Genomic DNA, 13121 nt, shown 5'->3' on the forward strand with positions numbered 1-13121 from the left:
CAAATACAGGTGTTATAGACAATCCATTTGTAAAAAGCTCAGGAGTTTTTAGAAAGGTAAAAACAAACCACTTCGATGTTCCTGGATTCTGGTTTTGAAGCAGTTGTCAATATGTGAGTCACCGTATTCCATATGCACACATGACCAATAACACTGATCGCAGCTCACCGCTACATTTTTTTTTTCTTTTTTCTTTTTTTTCGGAGCTGGGGACCGAACCCAGGGCCTTGTGCTTGCTAGGCAAGCGCTCTACCACTGAGCTAAATCCCCAACCCCTCACCGCTACATTTTGTGTGGAGCATCAGTCGAGTGCCTGAGGGTCTTGCCTATAGAGTCTGTGGTCATCCTGTTGACCAACAGGTATTCCTTTTGTTGGACCGATTGCATTTCCCGTCTCTCTGTGGTGTGATGGAGGTGTGGGTCCTGGATGCAAGTGCGAAGAGTCCACTGTGGAATGGTGGCTAACATCCGCTTTAGCTAAAACCTCATAATACAGCAAATAAAACACTGGTGTTATTATGCCCACTATCAACATTATCACGACAGCTGTCCACCAACCCATCCCCCAGTCTGCGCCGTAATACGGATCCTTTCGGTGAACGCTTTTGTTATCAGGCTCAAATCGGACCTGTTGTGCTGCTAAGGCGGACACTACTTCATTCAGGTTCTCCTTCTTGGTGTCTGTACACTTGACTATTTGCTCTATGTCGCGATCCACCTCTTTCAGGAAACTGCCGGCGGACTCGCTGGAAGAAGGAGGATCGTCAGCTGGCACAGTGTCCTGCTCTTGGAAATACGGAACAGGTGGAGGATGCAAAACTTGTCTTCCTTTCAGAGGATGAAGAGTTTCAGTCAAAGAACTAAACCTTTTAACTGGTATTTTGATAGACCTAAGCGCAAAAAAGTCTTGATCACTGATGAGATTGTTAACTCTTTTGATATCTGCTACCTGCAAAAAAGAAAAATGCAACATTGAAGGGAAGTCTAAAACTAGACCTTCATTCATTTCCTTACTGTGGAGAGAAAACAGTTCAATTATATTCTTACCATCAGTGCTGTTAGTTACCACACACAGAAGTAAGTTTCCTGTATGAGAATTGTAAACACTCAATTCATCTAGTGTTGGGAATCAATCACCAACAAGTCTGTATTATCGCCTAGATAGTAGTAAGAGTAGTTAATACTCACATGTTTGTATGATGTACAAAGAAAAACAGAAACACGTTTACTGGGAGAGTTAGAGACAGACTGAGGGGAACAGGCTAGACACAGGGAAAGATGGACGAGCGAGAGATGAAAAGCCAGAGATTAGGAAAGACTGCTAGTTAATTCCAGGCCGAGCCGAGCAATTCAGAGGCAGAGAGAAGCCAGACTGGGTAGGCAAGGCAGCTGCAGAGGAGTCGGAGCCAGGACAGCTGAGTTGAGCCAGCCAGCCGGGGTTCAGAGAGAACGAGAAGGGTGAGCCTAGTCAGCAGCAAGTCTCAGAGGCGGAGAACTTTCTAGGCCTAGATTAGATTGTAGGGAGGCTAGAGGCTTCCAGGAGTGGTGAGGTTAACAGACAGAGGCAGTGAGCCTCACAGACAATAAGAGGAGAATTGGAGACACATTTACAAGCGACCAACCCCTCCCCCGCACCTCCTCCTCCTAAGCTCATCAGTGTCAGCATTCCTGTTTCAGTTCTTAGTGGGCCCGGGATGATGACGCCGCCATACAAAAGGAAGCTGAGGAATGAAAACCTAGCACTCATCGCTTTACCTCATCAAAAACACGCCGACAGAGGACACGATTAACCCTTAAAGCTAAAGTGATAGTCTACTTTAACATACTATAAATAACTACCATAGTTTAACCTGAAAAAATATTACATAGAATAGCATGGCCATAGGAAGTTGTTTTTTTTTTTAAATCTTATTTAAACATATATACATACAGACATTTATATAGGAAACGTATGAAAATGTGTGTTCTTACTGAACAGTAGTATAAACAGGTCACCAGTTTCAAGTATAAAATATTTTAATTATGAAAACTCCTATAGATGGAAATATTAAACAGGAAAAGAATGATACAGAATTTCACACTATATGGTAAAAATAAAAGAGGGTTGCAGGGGCTCGGGTTAAAGCATGTGCTGCTCTTTCACAGGGCAGGGGTTTGGTCCCAAGCACCTGACTAGGCAGCTTACAAAGCTTGTAAGTCTAGCTGCAGGGGAACCGATGCCCTCTTCCAGCCTTGGCTATCTAGGGGTATCCACAATATGAAAAACGCAATTTCAGAATAGTACACAATATATAACAATATTAAGAACTACATCAATTCTTTATCAACCTCTAAATATGTCTCTGTATAGATTGAGACATATACAAGCAAAAAAAGAACGTACAAACACCCAAGTGACAGGCTGAACTGAGAGTAATTCAAGCACTCCCTTAAAATGTGACAAAGATCACCACAGGCATAGGAGAGCTCTGTGCAAAATGAAAAACTAGCAAAGCACAGAAAGGGAGAGGTAAGAGGACACAGAGTTCACTTCAATTCTGGTTGGTCTGATGAACAAATCGGTTATTCTGGATTGTATTAATCAAAATAAATTAAATGAAAACCTACCGTACAACAGTACTGAAGGGCTACTGCGTTTAGAGTGTCTCCTTCCTGTATATCTTTCGTTAATATAACGATGTCATCAAGTCTGTCTCTCGATGTGCTTCTCCGAACCTTCTCCTTTCCCCTGGACCGAAGTTCGTAGACTTCAGCATCTTCTTCCAACATGTCATTGTCTGTACAATTCCCAAAGGTGTGCACATGGCCACTGGCTTGAATTCCTGTGAGGGAAGCAGTCCGGTTCTGATTCCTTCCTGCCATGATGTTATATCTGGGGGAAGAAAAGAGGGAACGTTGAAATGCGGCTGATCCATTTCCATGATTTACACGCATCTCGCATACTAGACACTACTTTTCCCGATATTGCTTTAGTTCTATACAAATTTAGGTTCGGGTTCTGCAGTTGTTGAAGTGCAGCAGACAGTGGGGACAGCAGCATGGGAAGAGGTCAGCTAATGCAGGGCTGGCACTCTCCAATGGGACTCCTGTTCATCTGGACACTTGTACAACCCCAGGTTACTGGTATATACGGCAGGTGTACAATGCCAACGTTTACAGAGGATAAATCAGGAAGAACTTCATTTTAAACACATTGCTTGGCACATAATTTTACCATTTACTAAAGACAAAAGTAAATCTGAACACTGAGACAGTGTGCTTGTTTCTTTCTCTATCTCCGACTCAATCAGCCTTGCACACGGAACCGCTCAGTGGTTAATAGTGCTTGCTGCCAAGCCTTAGTTCATCCCTGTATCTCCATGCTGTCCTGTGGCCTCCAAATTCATGACGTAAGAATGCTGTAGGAAGACAGAACCTTGGCTGGGCATTTGGTTGTCCGCAGCATGCAGAGAACCAGCCGCACTTTCAGAGTTACCACGAATGACTCCAGTGCTAAGCAAGCAGTTTCACTTCGGTGCTAGCACACGATGTCCTATGGGCTTGACCATTTCAGAAACTGTCCAAAATCTCAAGCCAAATGTATTTAACCATTTCTTATGAAACCCACGTCAGATATCTTTAAACCTTTGCTTACAGTGTCCGCTGTTACAGTAGAACAGATGTCAGAGAACAACTCCAGACGCTCTATTCTCCCCCTCAGCCATGTGGGTTCTGAAGACGGACTTCAGTTCACCAGTGCTGGCAGCAAGAACCTTTGTACGCTAACTCATTTGCCAGCCCCCTAACATTTTTAAATCAAACATTGTTATACAATACTATCAAAAATACACTGGTTTGATATTTAAATGCTGAGAAATGACAGTAGAGAAATGCCCCACCTCTTTGTTTTGCAAGGGAAGCATTATGTTTCTATAGAGCAGGGAGCGTCCCCTGAAATCTGTTGGTTGAGGATGCCTCCATCAGACTAGCCTGTGGGCAAATCTGGGCAGGGTTGGGGATGTGGTAGGGGCATTTTCTTGATCAATGACAGATATGGAAGAGCCCAAACCACTGTGTGTGGAGATGTCACCTGAAGGCTGATGGTCCTGGGTTGTATAAAAAAGCAGGCTGAGCAAGCTACAGAAAGCCAGCCAGTAAGCAGCATCCTTCAGCCATCTTCTCTGAGTGCCTGCCTTGGCTTCCCTCAAGGATGGATGGGGATGTATAAGCCAAAGAAACCCAGTATGATGGTTTGCATATGCTCCACCCAGGGAGTGGCAGTATTAGAAGGTGTGGCCTTGTTGGAGTGGGTGTGTGACTGTGGTATGGGCTTTAAGACCCTCTTCCTAGCTGCCTGGAAGCCAGTCTTCTGCTAGCAGCCTTCAGATGAAGATGTAGAACTCTCAGCTTCTCCTTGATGATAATGGACTGAACCTTTGAACCTGTAAGCCAGCCCCAATTAAATGTTGTCCTTAAAAGAGTTGCTTTTAGTTGTGGTTTTCATCACAGCAACAGAAAGCAAACTAGGGCAATTACAATGGATCCCTCTAAGACAGCAAAAACAAATGTTAAACACACAAGTGTGTTATCTCATTGAAGATAAAATCTTCCAGCAACAAGGGAAAGAAAGCAGTGCCCAGGGGAGGAAGAAACTATTGAAAAGTTATGCCATGGACCCTTGAGTGCAAAATGACGTCTAGAAGGATAAACGGAAAACAACTAGAAACAAAATAAGAAAACAAACAATGGGAGGTTGGCAGGAAACAATCAAAACCCCAAAACTCAGACGACAAAGATGAGAGTCTCTATGTGAAAACATACCTAAGTTTCAAAACTATTTCATTTCATTAACTCCAAGCCTTAAAATCCAGTTTCTGACCTTGCTTTACGGCAGCACTATGCTGCTTTAAAAGTTAACAATCTCTACTTAGCTGATTGACTAGTAGCTATGCACTAGTCGCTTGTTTCAGCTGCTCCCATGGGTGCTACATTACTTACTGCCAAAACCCACTCCTAATTTAACAGACCCAAGCTAAAGAAAGCCCACATTTCACATCTCAGTATCCGTTTAGTCAGGATCATACCTGTCTCTACATACCTGTTTCCACTTTGTTACCTAGGTCTTTTCTAAAAACAAAACAAAACAGCAAAACAAAGAACCCCACATCTTCAATGGAGAGGGTATCTGTCAGTCTTGTGGAATCAGTACCAAGCTGCATAAATACATGAACAGCCTCTGCAAGTATCCGTTTCGGATCCTCACAAGCCGTCCGTGAGCAGAAAGGATTCCATAGAAAGCAACGCATATAGGTGGTTATGTTGCCTTACGTATGCTGTCCCTCTAAAGCGCTCTCCCTTGCATTCTTAGTACAGGTATCTGAAATTTACTCAAGAATACCTAGAAGCTATTGGAAACACTATTTATATACCAGTCTTTTCTTAACTAGGACTCCAGACATTTTCCTGCATCTCATTCTATTCCTCTAAAACGAGAGAAAAGCAGAATAAACAATCTGGACACTCATGTTTGACTCACTAAGAATTGGCTGTGTTCATCTGTAATCCAAGTGCCAAGCTACACTTTGGCCCAGGCAGGTAATGACATGTACAAACTACCACAGATTAGAGTGCACAATATACCAGTCACCAGCCTCAATTCTCTTTTCCTCCCTGAATTCTCTCTGGACTCTATGGCTTCAGAAAACTAGAACATGTTGCATACAGCACCGCTGACAAATGTTCTGAAAGTGCTCATCAATGGATACAGTGAGTGTGTTTTCATCCACCCGGTCTAGACCGGAAAGCAACTCCCTAAACCCTTAGGTGCTACATAGTAATTGCTGCTGGGTATTTGGTCTTGACCTTAGGCAGGGAGTTAACAGAAGACTCACAGGGCACAAGCCAGTTCAGCACTTAGGACAGAATTACCCCGATCCAATTCACCAGGGTCAATTTTAAACCAAAGCATCAACGAAACTTCCTCCTTGTTCTACTCCACTCGCTTTTATTTTTATTTTCATTTTCCTTTTCCTCCGGACGTCCCCCGCAAAAATTACATCTCTGTTTTATAAGTTGCAGCATCAGATGGGGACGCTTCGGAGCAGATGCTACGGGGACAGAGTGGCCCGGAAAGAGCTGCCCAGAACCGGGAGGTTAGAGTCCTCCCTGAACCAGGGACGGCGCCCCACGGTGACCCCCGTTCGACGTCGTGCCCCGCCCCGCCCCCCAGCCACCGTCACCTGTCTTCTAGCAGGGGCGCGGCGACACGGTTATGTACGCCACCACAGCCGCGGCCCCGGGGAAGTTCATGACCGACTCCCGGTCCTCGGATGTCTGGGTCCGCTTCTGCCACTGTCGCCGCCTTCGCCGCTGTCGCCGCCGTCCCCGCCTTCCGCACCGACAGCCGCCGCCACGTCCGCAAACCTGCGGTGCGTCATCGCGTAGAGTAGGCGGAGGTGCGAGGGCGCGGGCGGGGGCGGGGAACCCAGAACCGGGCGGCCAACCGCAGGCACACGCCAGCACGCAGGCGCACCGATGCGACGGGGGCGGGACCTTTAGTCAGCCCTGCCTCTAGCCCCGCCCCCTCCGGGGCAGCCGACGAGTTGGACCCTTGCTGATTGTGCAAGGGGGCTAAGGAACGTACGGAGGGGAGGACATGCATGGGGAGGAGCCAATGGAGGGCCGCTGTGCATTTCTTCATGCCCCGTGTCTGTAATTTTCATCTTGGTGGGGCAGAGGAAAGCAAAAGCACTGGGTTTACGTCCGTGCTTTAGGAAATCAAACTGTGAGCCCTAGAGCAGCATGAAGGCAGACCTTGGGTCCCTACGTGAGCAGAGTGAGTCACTTAGAGCCAAGCCAGGGAAGGGTTTGTCCGAGAGCTGCACACCAAAGGCAACAAGGTTACCAACGACTTGTAACCTAGTTGGATTTGAAAATCAACAGGACGTCTTTGGTAGTTAGTGTTTGCACTATCTGATGTCAGTGAAATAAATACTTCATGTCTTCCGACTTAATTTATATTAGAAATTTGCTGAAGGGGTAGGGTATTTATGCAAATGATGTATGGCATTTTAACAGTGCGCCTGGTGATTTGTGTTGACTAGGGACACTACAGTTGACTAAATGCTTACCCATTTAAGTCAACATTGCTTGAACTCCGGATGTTCCGCACTTTACTGGAACGCTGTTCCAAACCTTTTCCAATGGGTTTTGTTTGTTTGTTTGTTTTGTTGGTTCCTTGGTCGGTTCGTTTCTGGAAAGTACGTCTACCAGGACTGGGGTTTTTACTTACATTGCAATAGGTGCCTGTGTGAAAGGATAGGCACTGTGCTGGACAATGCTGTAAACTCCAGGCAAAGACAACTGGGAAAAAAGTTTGCCAAGCTGTTCTGTGCGCTCTTGCCCCTATGACACCGCTGTCTGTAACCATTTATCACGGAGACATTTTCTCATCGGGAGACAAAGGATATATTCCGTCCTTGACGTGTAGGGCTTCACCTCTTCAGTTCTCATGAATGTTAATGGGATGCAACTTTCTTCTTGCAAGTGGGTTACTTTTCTTATTTTAATGTCAATAGGCCATGGACTCCTTGGGAGAGTCTGGGGGATAGAATGAATTCCAAGCATTTCTTCAGGGCTGCTACCTGTTTGCTTTGAAGAAACATTCTACATGATATCTGCAAAGCTTTTGAATGATTATTTGTATCTTACTAAAATCGTGTATTTTATTTGTTTACAATGAGGCCACGATATGTGCATATTTTATTATTAAACTATTACAAAAGAAGCCGTTAGCTACAAATGTTGGCTGCGTTCCAAAAATGCTGGCCAATAAGAACAAGTATTTGTCTTTGGAAACGAGGGTGTTCTCAGCAATCTGAAGGGCAAAAGGAGTAGCTTTTCCAGATCTCATCTGATATGTTGTCCATTAAAATGTTGCAGTTGAAAGTACATGTCTCTAGGAATTGGTGTTTTTGTAGCCAACATTTAGGTTGAGACAAAGTAAATGCAGTGTTGTATAGAATTAATTGATACAACTTGTGAGACACCCTTTGCTAAAATTCATTAAAATTAAAAATAAAGTTAACTAGAACACAATTTTGCTGAGTATGTACCTTAAATTCACTTACAGATAACAACTGAATCAGATTTAACAAATAAGTTGAGGAATGTTTATCACATTAATGGTCAAAAGGAAAAATAATCAGAGTGTTCATCAAGAGCTAACTGGATCCTTTGGGTTCCTTAAAACAATGTTATGTTTGATCAAAAGATTTAGGTTTCTCTTTCTTTACAGATCTATTAATAAATTTGTCTACAAAAAGGAATATGTACAAGAAATGTATTCCAGTCATTGCAGATTTAGTTGTTTTATTTTTAAAAAAGCACAAAATCCTGTGTATCAGGACATGTATTTGGAGCAGAGAACCCAAATAAAACTCCAGACATGGTTGCATGTGTGCCTGTAACTCAGTGTTGGGGGCCCAGGAGAGTGAATTCAGGAGGACCACTGAGGCTTGCTGGCCACCAGTCTAGCTTCAAAGTTCAGTAGAAACCTCTGTCTGGGAGGGAAAAGACAGAAGGACAACAGGACACCTGTCTTAGTTAAGGTATCCATTGCTCTGACAAAATACCATGACCAAAAAACAAGTTGGAGAGGAAATGGTTTGCTGTTGTCATGGAAGGAAGTCAGGACAGGAACTGAAACAAGGCGGGAACCCAGATACAGGAGCTGATGCAGAGGCCATGGAGGGGTGTTACTTACTGGCTTGCTCTCCATGGCTGGCTCAGCCTGCTTTCTTATAGAACCCAAGACACCAGCCCAGGGATGGCCCCACCCACAATGGGCTGGGTCCTTCCTCATCAATCACTAATGTAAACAAACACCTTACAGGACTGCCTATAACCCCATGGTATGGGCTCATTTTTTTAGTTGAGGCTCCTTCCTCTCAGATAACTGCAGGTTGGGGGATATTTATGACTATGCACATGTAGAAAGATTCCCAAAATATATTTTAAAGATTAAAAAAATACAGTTACATGAGAGATACGGTGTGTTTTCCTTTGGGATAAAACTTAAATGCACATGTCCAACTTTATTAGCAATAAAATATTAAGAATACATACAGTGTATGTTGTAATAACTAGACATGGTACCCCAGAGCTAACTGTGCATGTCTGAATTATTTTTAAGTTGTTTGGAACTTTGTATCTGAGGGATGCATACTTGAAAAATATTTCAATTCTATCAGAAATTAATGCCATTGCCGAGGTCTCAATTAGTTTTACATTGCTTCCTGGGCCCCTGGGGCTAACTTCTTTCAGCCCTGTATTGCCACTCTCTGCTACTTTCTATACCTTTTTAGAAGCAAATCTGGAAAACACGGCTGCACATTAAAGAAACGGTGAAGTTAATTCTGAATGGATTATAGAGTGAAATCTAAAACGCCTTCAGTTGTAATTTTCAAACAATTTACATAGAGAAAACACTACTGCCTCTCTTCTTCAGACATCCTGAAGGTAGAAAATAAGTCACTGCTTTCTTTAAATCTATTATGCTGTTGTGGTAGATGGAATCCTTACTTGCCTCTCACCCTATAGTTTTAAATATGGTGATTATTATAATCATAGTTTTGCTACATATAGATGAAAGAAGAGTGAAATATACTGTGGGACTATAGAGAATCTTTTAAAAGCTTGTAAGCCATTTAGGGAGATTAAGTATGACTCAAAAATAACCATCTCCAATGTCTCCAGCTATCCAGATTTTATTAGATAAAAACTAGTATCCCAAGCACTATTCTTAAGGTAGGCAGTAGAGATAGATAGGAATAGTTATATGCCTATAACTAAGTAGGTCACCTATTAAAATTCCTTTTTTCTAATGGTCTTTATAAGAACTATGGTCACACAGGCAAATCATAAATTAATGCTCCTAGATTCTACAGCACACTTAAGTGTATGCCTACTGTTTAAATATCAGCCCATGCCCAGACATAACACACCAAGCCAACATGGTTCCACGTGGAGAGGTTTAATGAGAGAAGAAGAGGAGAGGAGAGGAAAGGCTGGCCATGAGCACATGGAGGGAAAGGGGGGGAGGCAGAGAGAAGGGACAGGGAAGAGGGGAAGAGCAGGGAAGCAGAAGAACCAGAGCGAGGGAGGAGTAAGAGGGAGGGGAGGGGGCAAGCAGTCCTTTACAGTCGCGCACAGCTGGCTGTTGCCAGGCAACTGTGGGGCGGAGCATACCTGGCTGTTCCCAGGTAGCTGTGGCGTGGAGCTTAGACAGAATACCAACACCTAACCTTCCCAACACTTAGCCAAGATGTTAGAGAGAATTCAGTTAAGTCTACTCCACTGGGGGGGATGAGCCATCCCTTCCTCTGAAACTGGTTCAGGACAGAAGGTGAAGGCAGAGAGTGTTCACTCAGACAGAGGTGCTCAAAAGAGAATGCAAAGGTGGCTGTCTCAGGGTTTCACTGCTGTGAACAGACACCATGACCACGGCGAGTCGTATAAGGCACAACAGTTAATTGGTGCTGGCTTACAGGTTCAGAGGAGTTTCAGTCCATTTTCATCAAGGCAGGAGCATGGCAGCCTCCAGGCAGGCATGCCACTGAAGAGCTGAGAACTCTACGTCCGGTTCCTAAGACAAACAGGAGAAAACTGACTTCCAGGCAGTTAGGAGGACGCTGTCTCAAAGCCCACCCACCATCACAGTGACACACTTCCTCCAATAGGCCATACCTATCCCAACAAGGCCACACCTCCTAATAGTGTTAATCTCTGGGCCAAGCATATTCAAACCACCACAGTGATCATCTAGCTAGAGGTTCTAGGGCTGAAGTGGCACAGCCAAGAGAGTTAAAGGTAGGAGGCATCGACTTGTGTCTGTCTATGCAGACCTCATCTGCTGGACCTGGGACCTGAACACAGTCTAATGTTGTAAACAGCCTTACTTCAGTTTCAGTGTACTTTTACACACGGATAACAAAACGAGCCATGATCCAATGAAGGTCATTTGTGTTGAGAAAAAGATGTAAATAAATCCTAGTAAGCATATGCTAAATATTAACAGGGAAGGCCTTTCCCAGAACTTTCTCAGGATAAACAATTTAAATGAAACTGTCTGGTACACACCGTAGATTAGATCTGAAAAGGCTCTGAAACAAGGCAGAAGGCCATGTCCAGATTCAGGGTCCACTGACCAGATCGGGTTCTATAACTATGATGTCCAACGAGAATAATTGCGTCTTGGGCTGGAGAGACGGCTCAGCTGTTCAGAGCACTGGCTGATCTTCCAGAGGTCCTGAGTTCAATCCCCAACAACCACACGGTGGTCACAATGATCTATAATGGAATCTGATGCCCTCTTCTGGTGTGTCTGAAGAGAGTGACAGCACACTCATATACATTAAATAAATAAATCTTTTTTTAAGAAGGCATAAACATGTCTTATGAATTGAATGTAAATGTTTGTCACAGGAGGCACAAAATCGCATCCAAGAACAATCCAGGAAACAGAAAGAATCTGAGTTAAAGGGCTTGCTACCTTTCCCCCTGGAGCCTTTCTCACAGTTCCCTAAGGCATTATTCTGCTCTAAGCCTTTCCAGGTTGACACTGCCTTACTAAGAACCTCTGAGAAACAAAGGCAGAAATTACAAAGCAAAACTTAAAGTGTCCATGCTCATGTTAAAAACTACACAGCTGACTGGCAGTACTGGCCTATAATCCCAGCTACACAAAAGGTTGAAGCAGGAGAATGAAAAGTTCAAGGATACACTGGGCTGGGGGTGGGGTGGGGGTTGGGATGAATGAAGGACACTACCCAAAAACTTTAAAAATGACCTGAAATGACCTGAATATGGCTGGCTATGCATTTCAGTAGTGGATAGCTTTAAGTTAGTATGGGTGAGACCCTAAGTTCCCTGCCCATTAGAGGGGGCAGAGGGAGAAAAGGGAGGAAGGGGAGAGAGAGAGAGAGAGAGAGAGAGAGAGAGAGAGAGAGAAGAAGAAGAAGAAGAGGGAGGGGGGGGGGGGGGGGGGGGGAGAGAGAGAGAGAGAGAGAGAGAGAGAGAGAGAGAGAGAGAGAGAGAGAGAGCGAGCATGAGCATCATCATTCTGAGAGCTGTTGGAGGAACAACAAAGATGCCAGGTCTGCTGGAGTGGTTTGCCCATAAGAAAGGCAGGAGATGAGTCGCATTGAAGGGACTTTTAAGCTACCAAAAAAATGCTGAAATACAGTGGAAGGACTATTCTGAGGGAAGGCCATCATTTCCTGATTCCAGCAAAGTCAAGAATAGTGCCAAAGGGCATTTGTTTTTAAGAGGGCTGGTATAGTAAAAGTTTATCTTTCAAAGACATGATTTAAAAGATAGGCTTTCTTCATCTTTGTAAACTAAACACTTGTAGTACGCTGAAGTCTGCTGTATGATCTTAAGAAGAATAATAGCAGGGATGTGACTCAAATTCCCATTAACACAAATAGAATCCCCCCCTTAAAAAACAGATCTGCAAATAAAAAACACTCTAAAAGAAAGTAAGTCCTTTTCAAAACAACAAAAAAATGAGTTTCTGTGCTTGTTCTTAGCACATTGTTTTTGGATTTTGCTATAACACACTTTTCTGAGTGGAAAGAGGGCCAGTTTCTCTACTCTTGTTACACCCAACTGAGCAAATCTAAGTGCGAAACATGCTTTGAAGTCAGTGGGCATGCTTTGCTTCAAATAACTCTGAGGGGATTTAGAAGCCAGATAGGATTAAAGCTTGGGAATCCAGGGGAATTTCAGCTCAAACTATAAGGTAAATAATAGAAAACATGGTGGGAAGTCAGACTGAAAAGTTAACTCAGACCCAACACTTGCTAATCTGTCTTAGTTACAATCATTGTCAAAGAGAAAACCCAAGTACAGAGTCACTTTGTGTGAAAATATTATTGTTTGACAGGCAAAGACATAAAAATCAACCCACAATCTGTAAAACAATGAAACTAGTCCTTTCTTCTCTTGTTTTTATAAGAGAATAGGACAGTGTTTGGAGGTGAATATGGTGGGAATTCACAAAAGAATTTACATTATCCCCCCCACCCCTGTTATTCCTGTATAACTTCCATGAGTCATGTTCAACTTTCTTCCAATACCCA

The 13121-nt window shown here is 43.7% G+C and overlaps 1 protein-coding gene across 1 annotated transcript; it reads right to left on the minus strand.

The window, feature by feature from the left end:
• Positions 1 to 248: 248 nt before the first annotated feature.
• Positions 249 to 6411, minus strand: Lysmd3 (LysM domain containing 3). The gene is made up of 3 exons (XM_032899090.1): positions 6219 to 6411; positions 2608 to 2872; positions 249 to 949 (listed from the first exon to the last, which is right to left on the minus strand). Exons 2-3 carry the CDS (start codon positions 2860 to 2862, stop codon positions 302 to 304), a joined length of 903 nt encoding a protein of 300 aa, XP_032754981.1. The 5' UTR covers positions 2863 to 2872; positions 6219 to 6411; the 3' UTR covers positions 249 to 301.
• Positions 6412 to 13121: the final 6710 nt, after the last annotated feature.

Source organism: Rattus rattus, chromosome 3 (genome assembly GCF_011064425.1).
Source record: "Rattus rattus isolate New Zealand chromosome 3, Rrattus_CSIRO_v1, whole genome shotgun sequence".
Taxonomy (NCBI): Eukaryota; Metazoa; Chordata; class Mammalia; order Rodentia; family Muridae; genus Rattus; species Rattus rattus.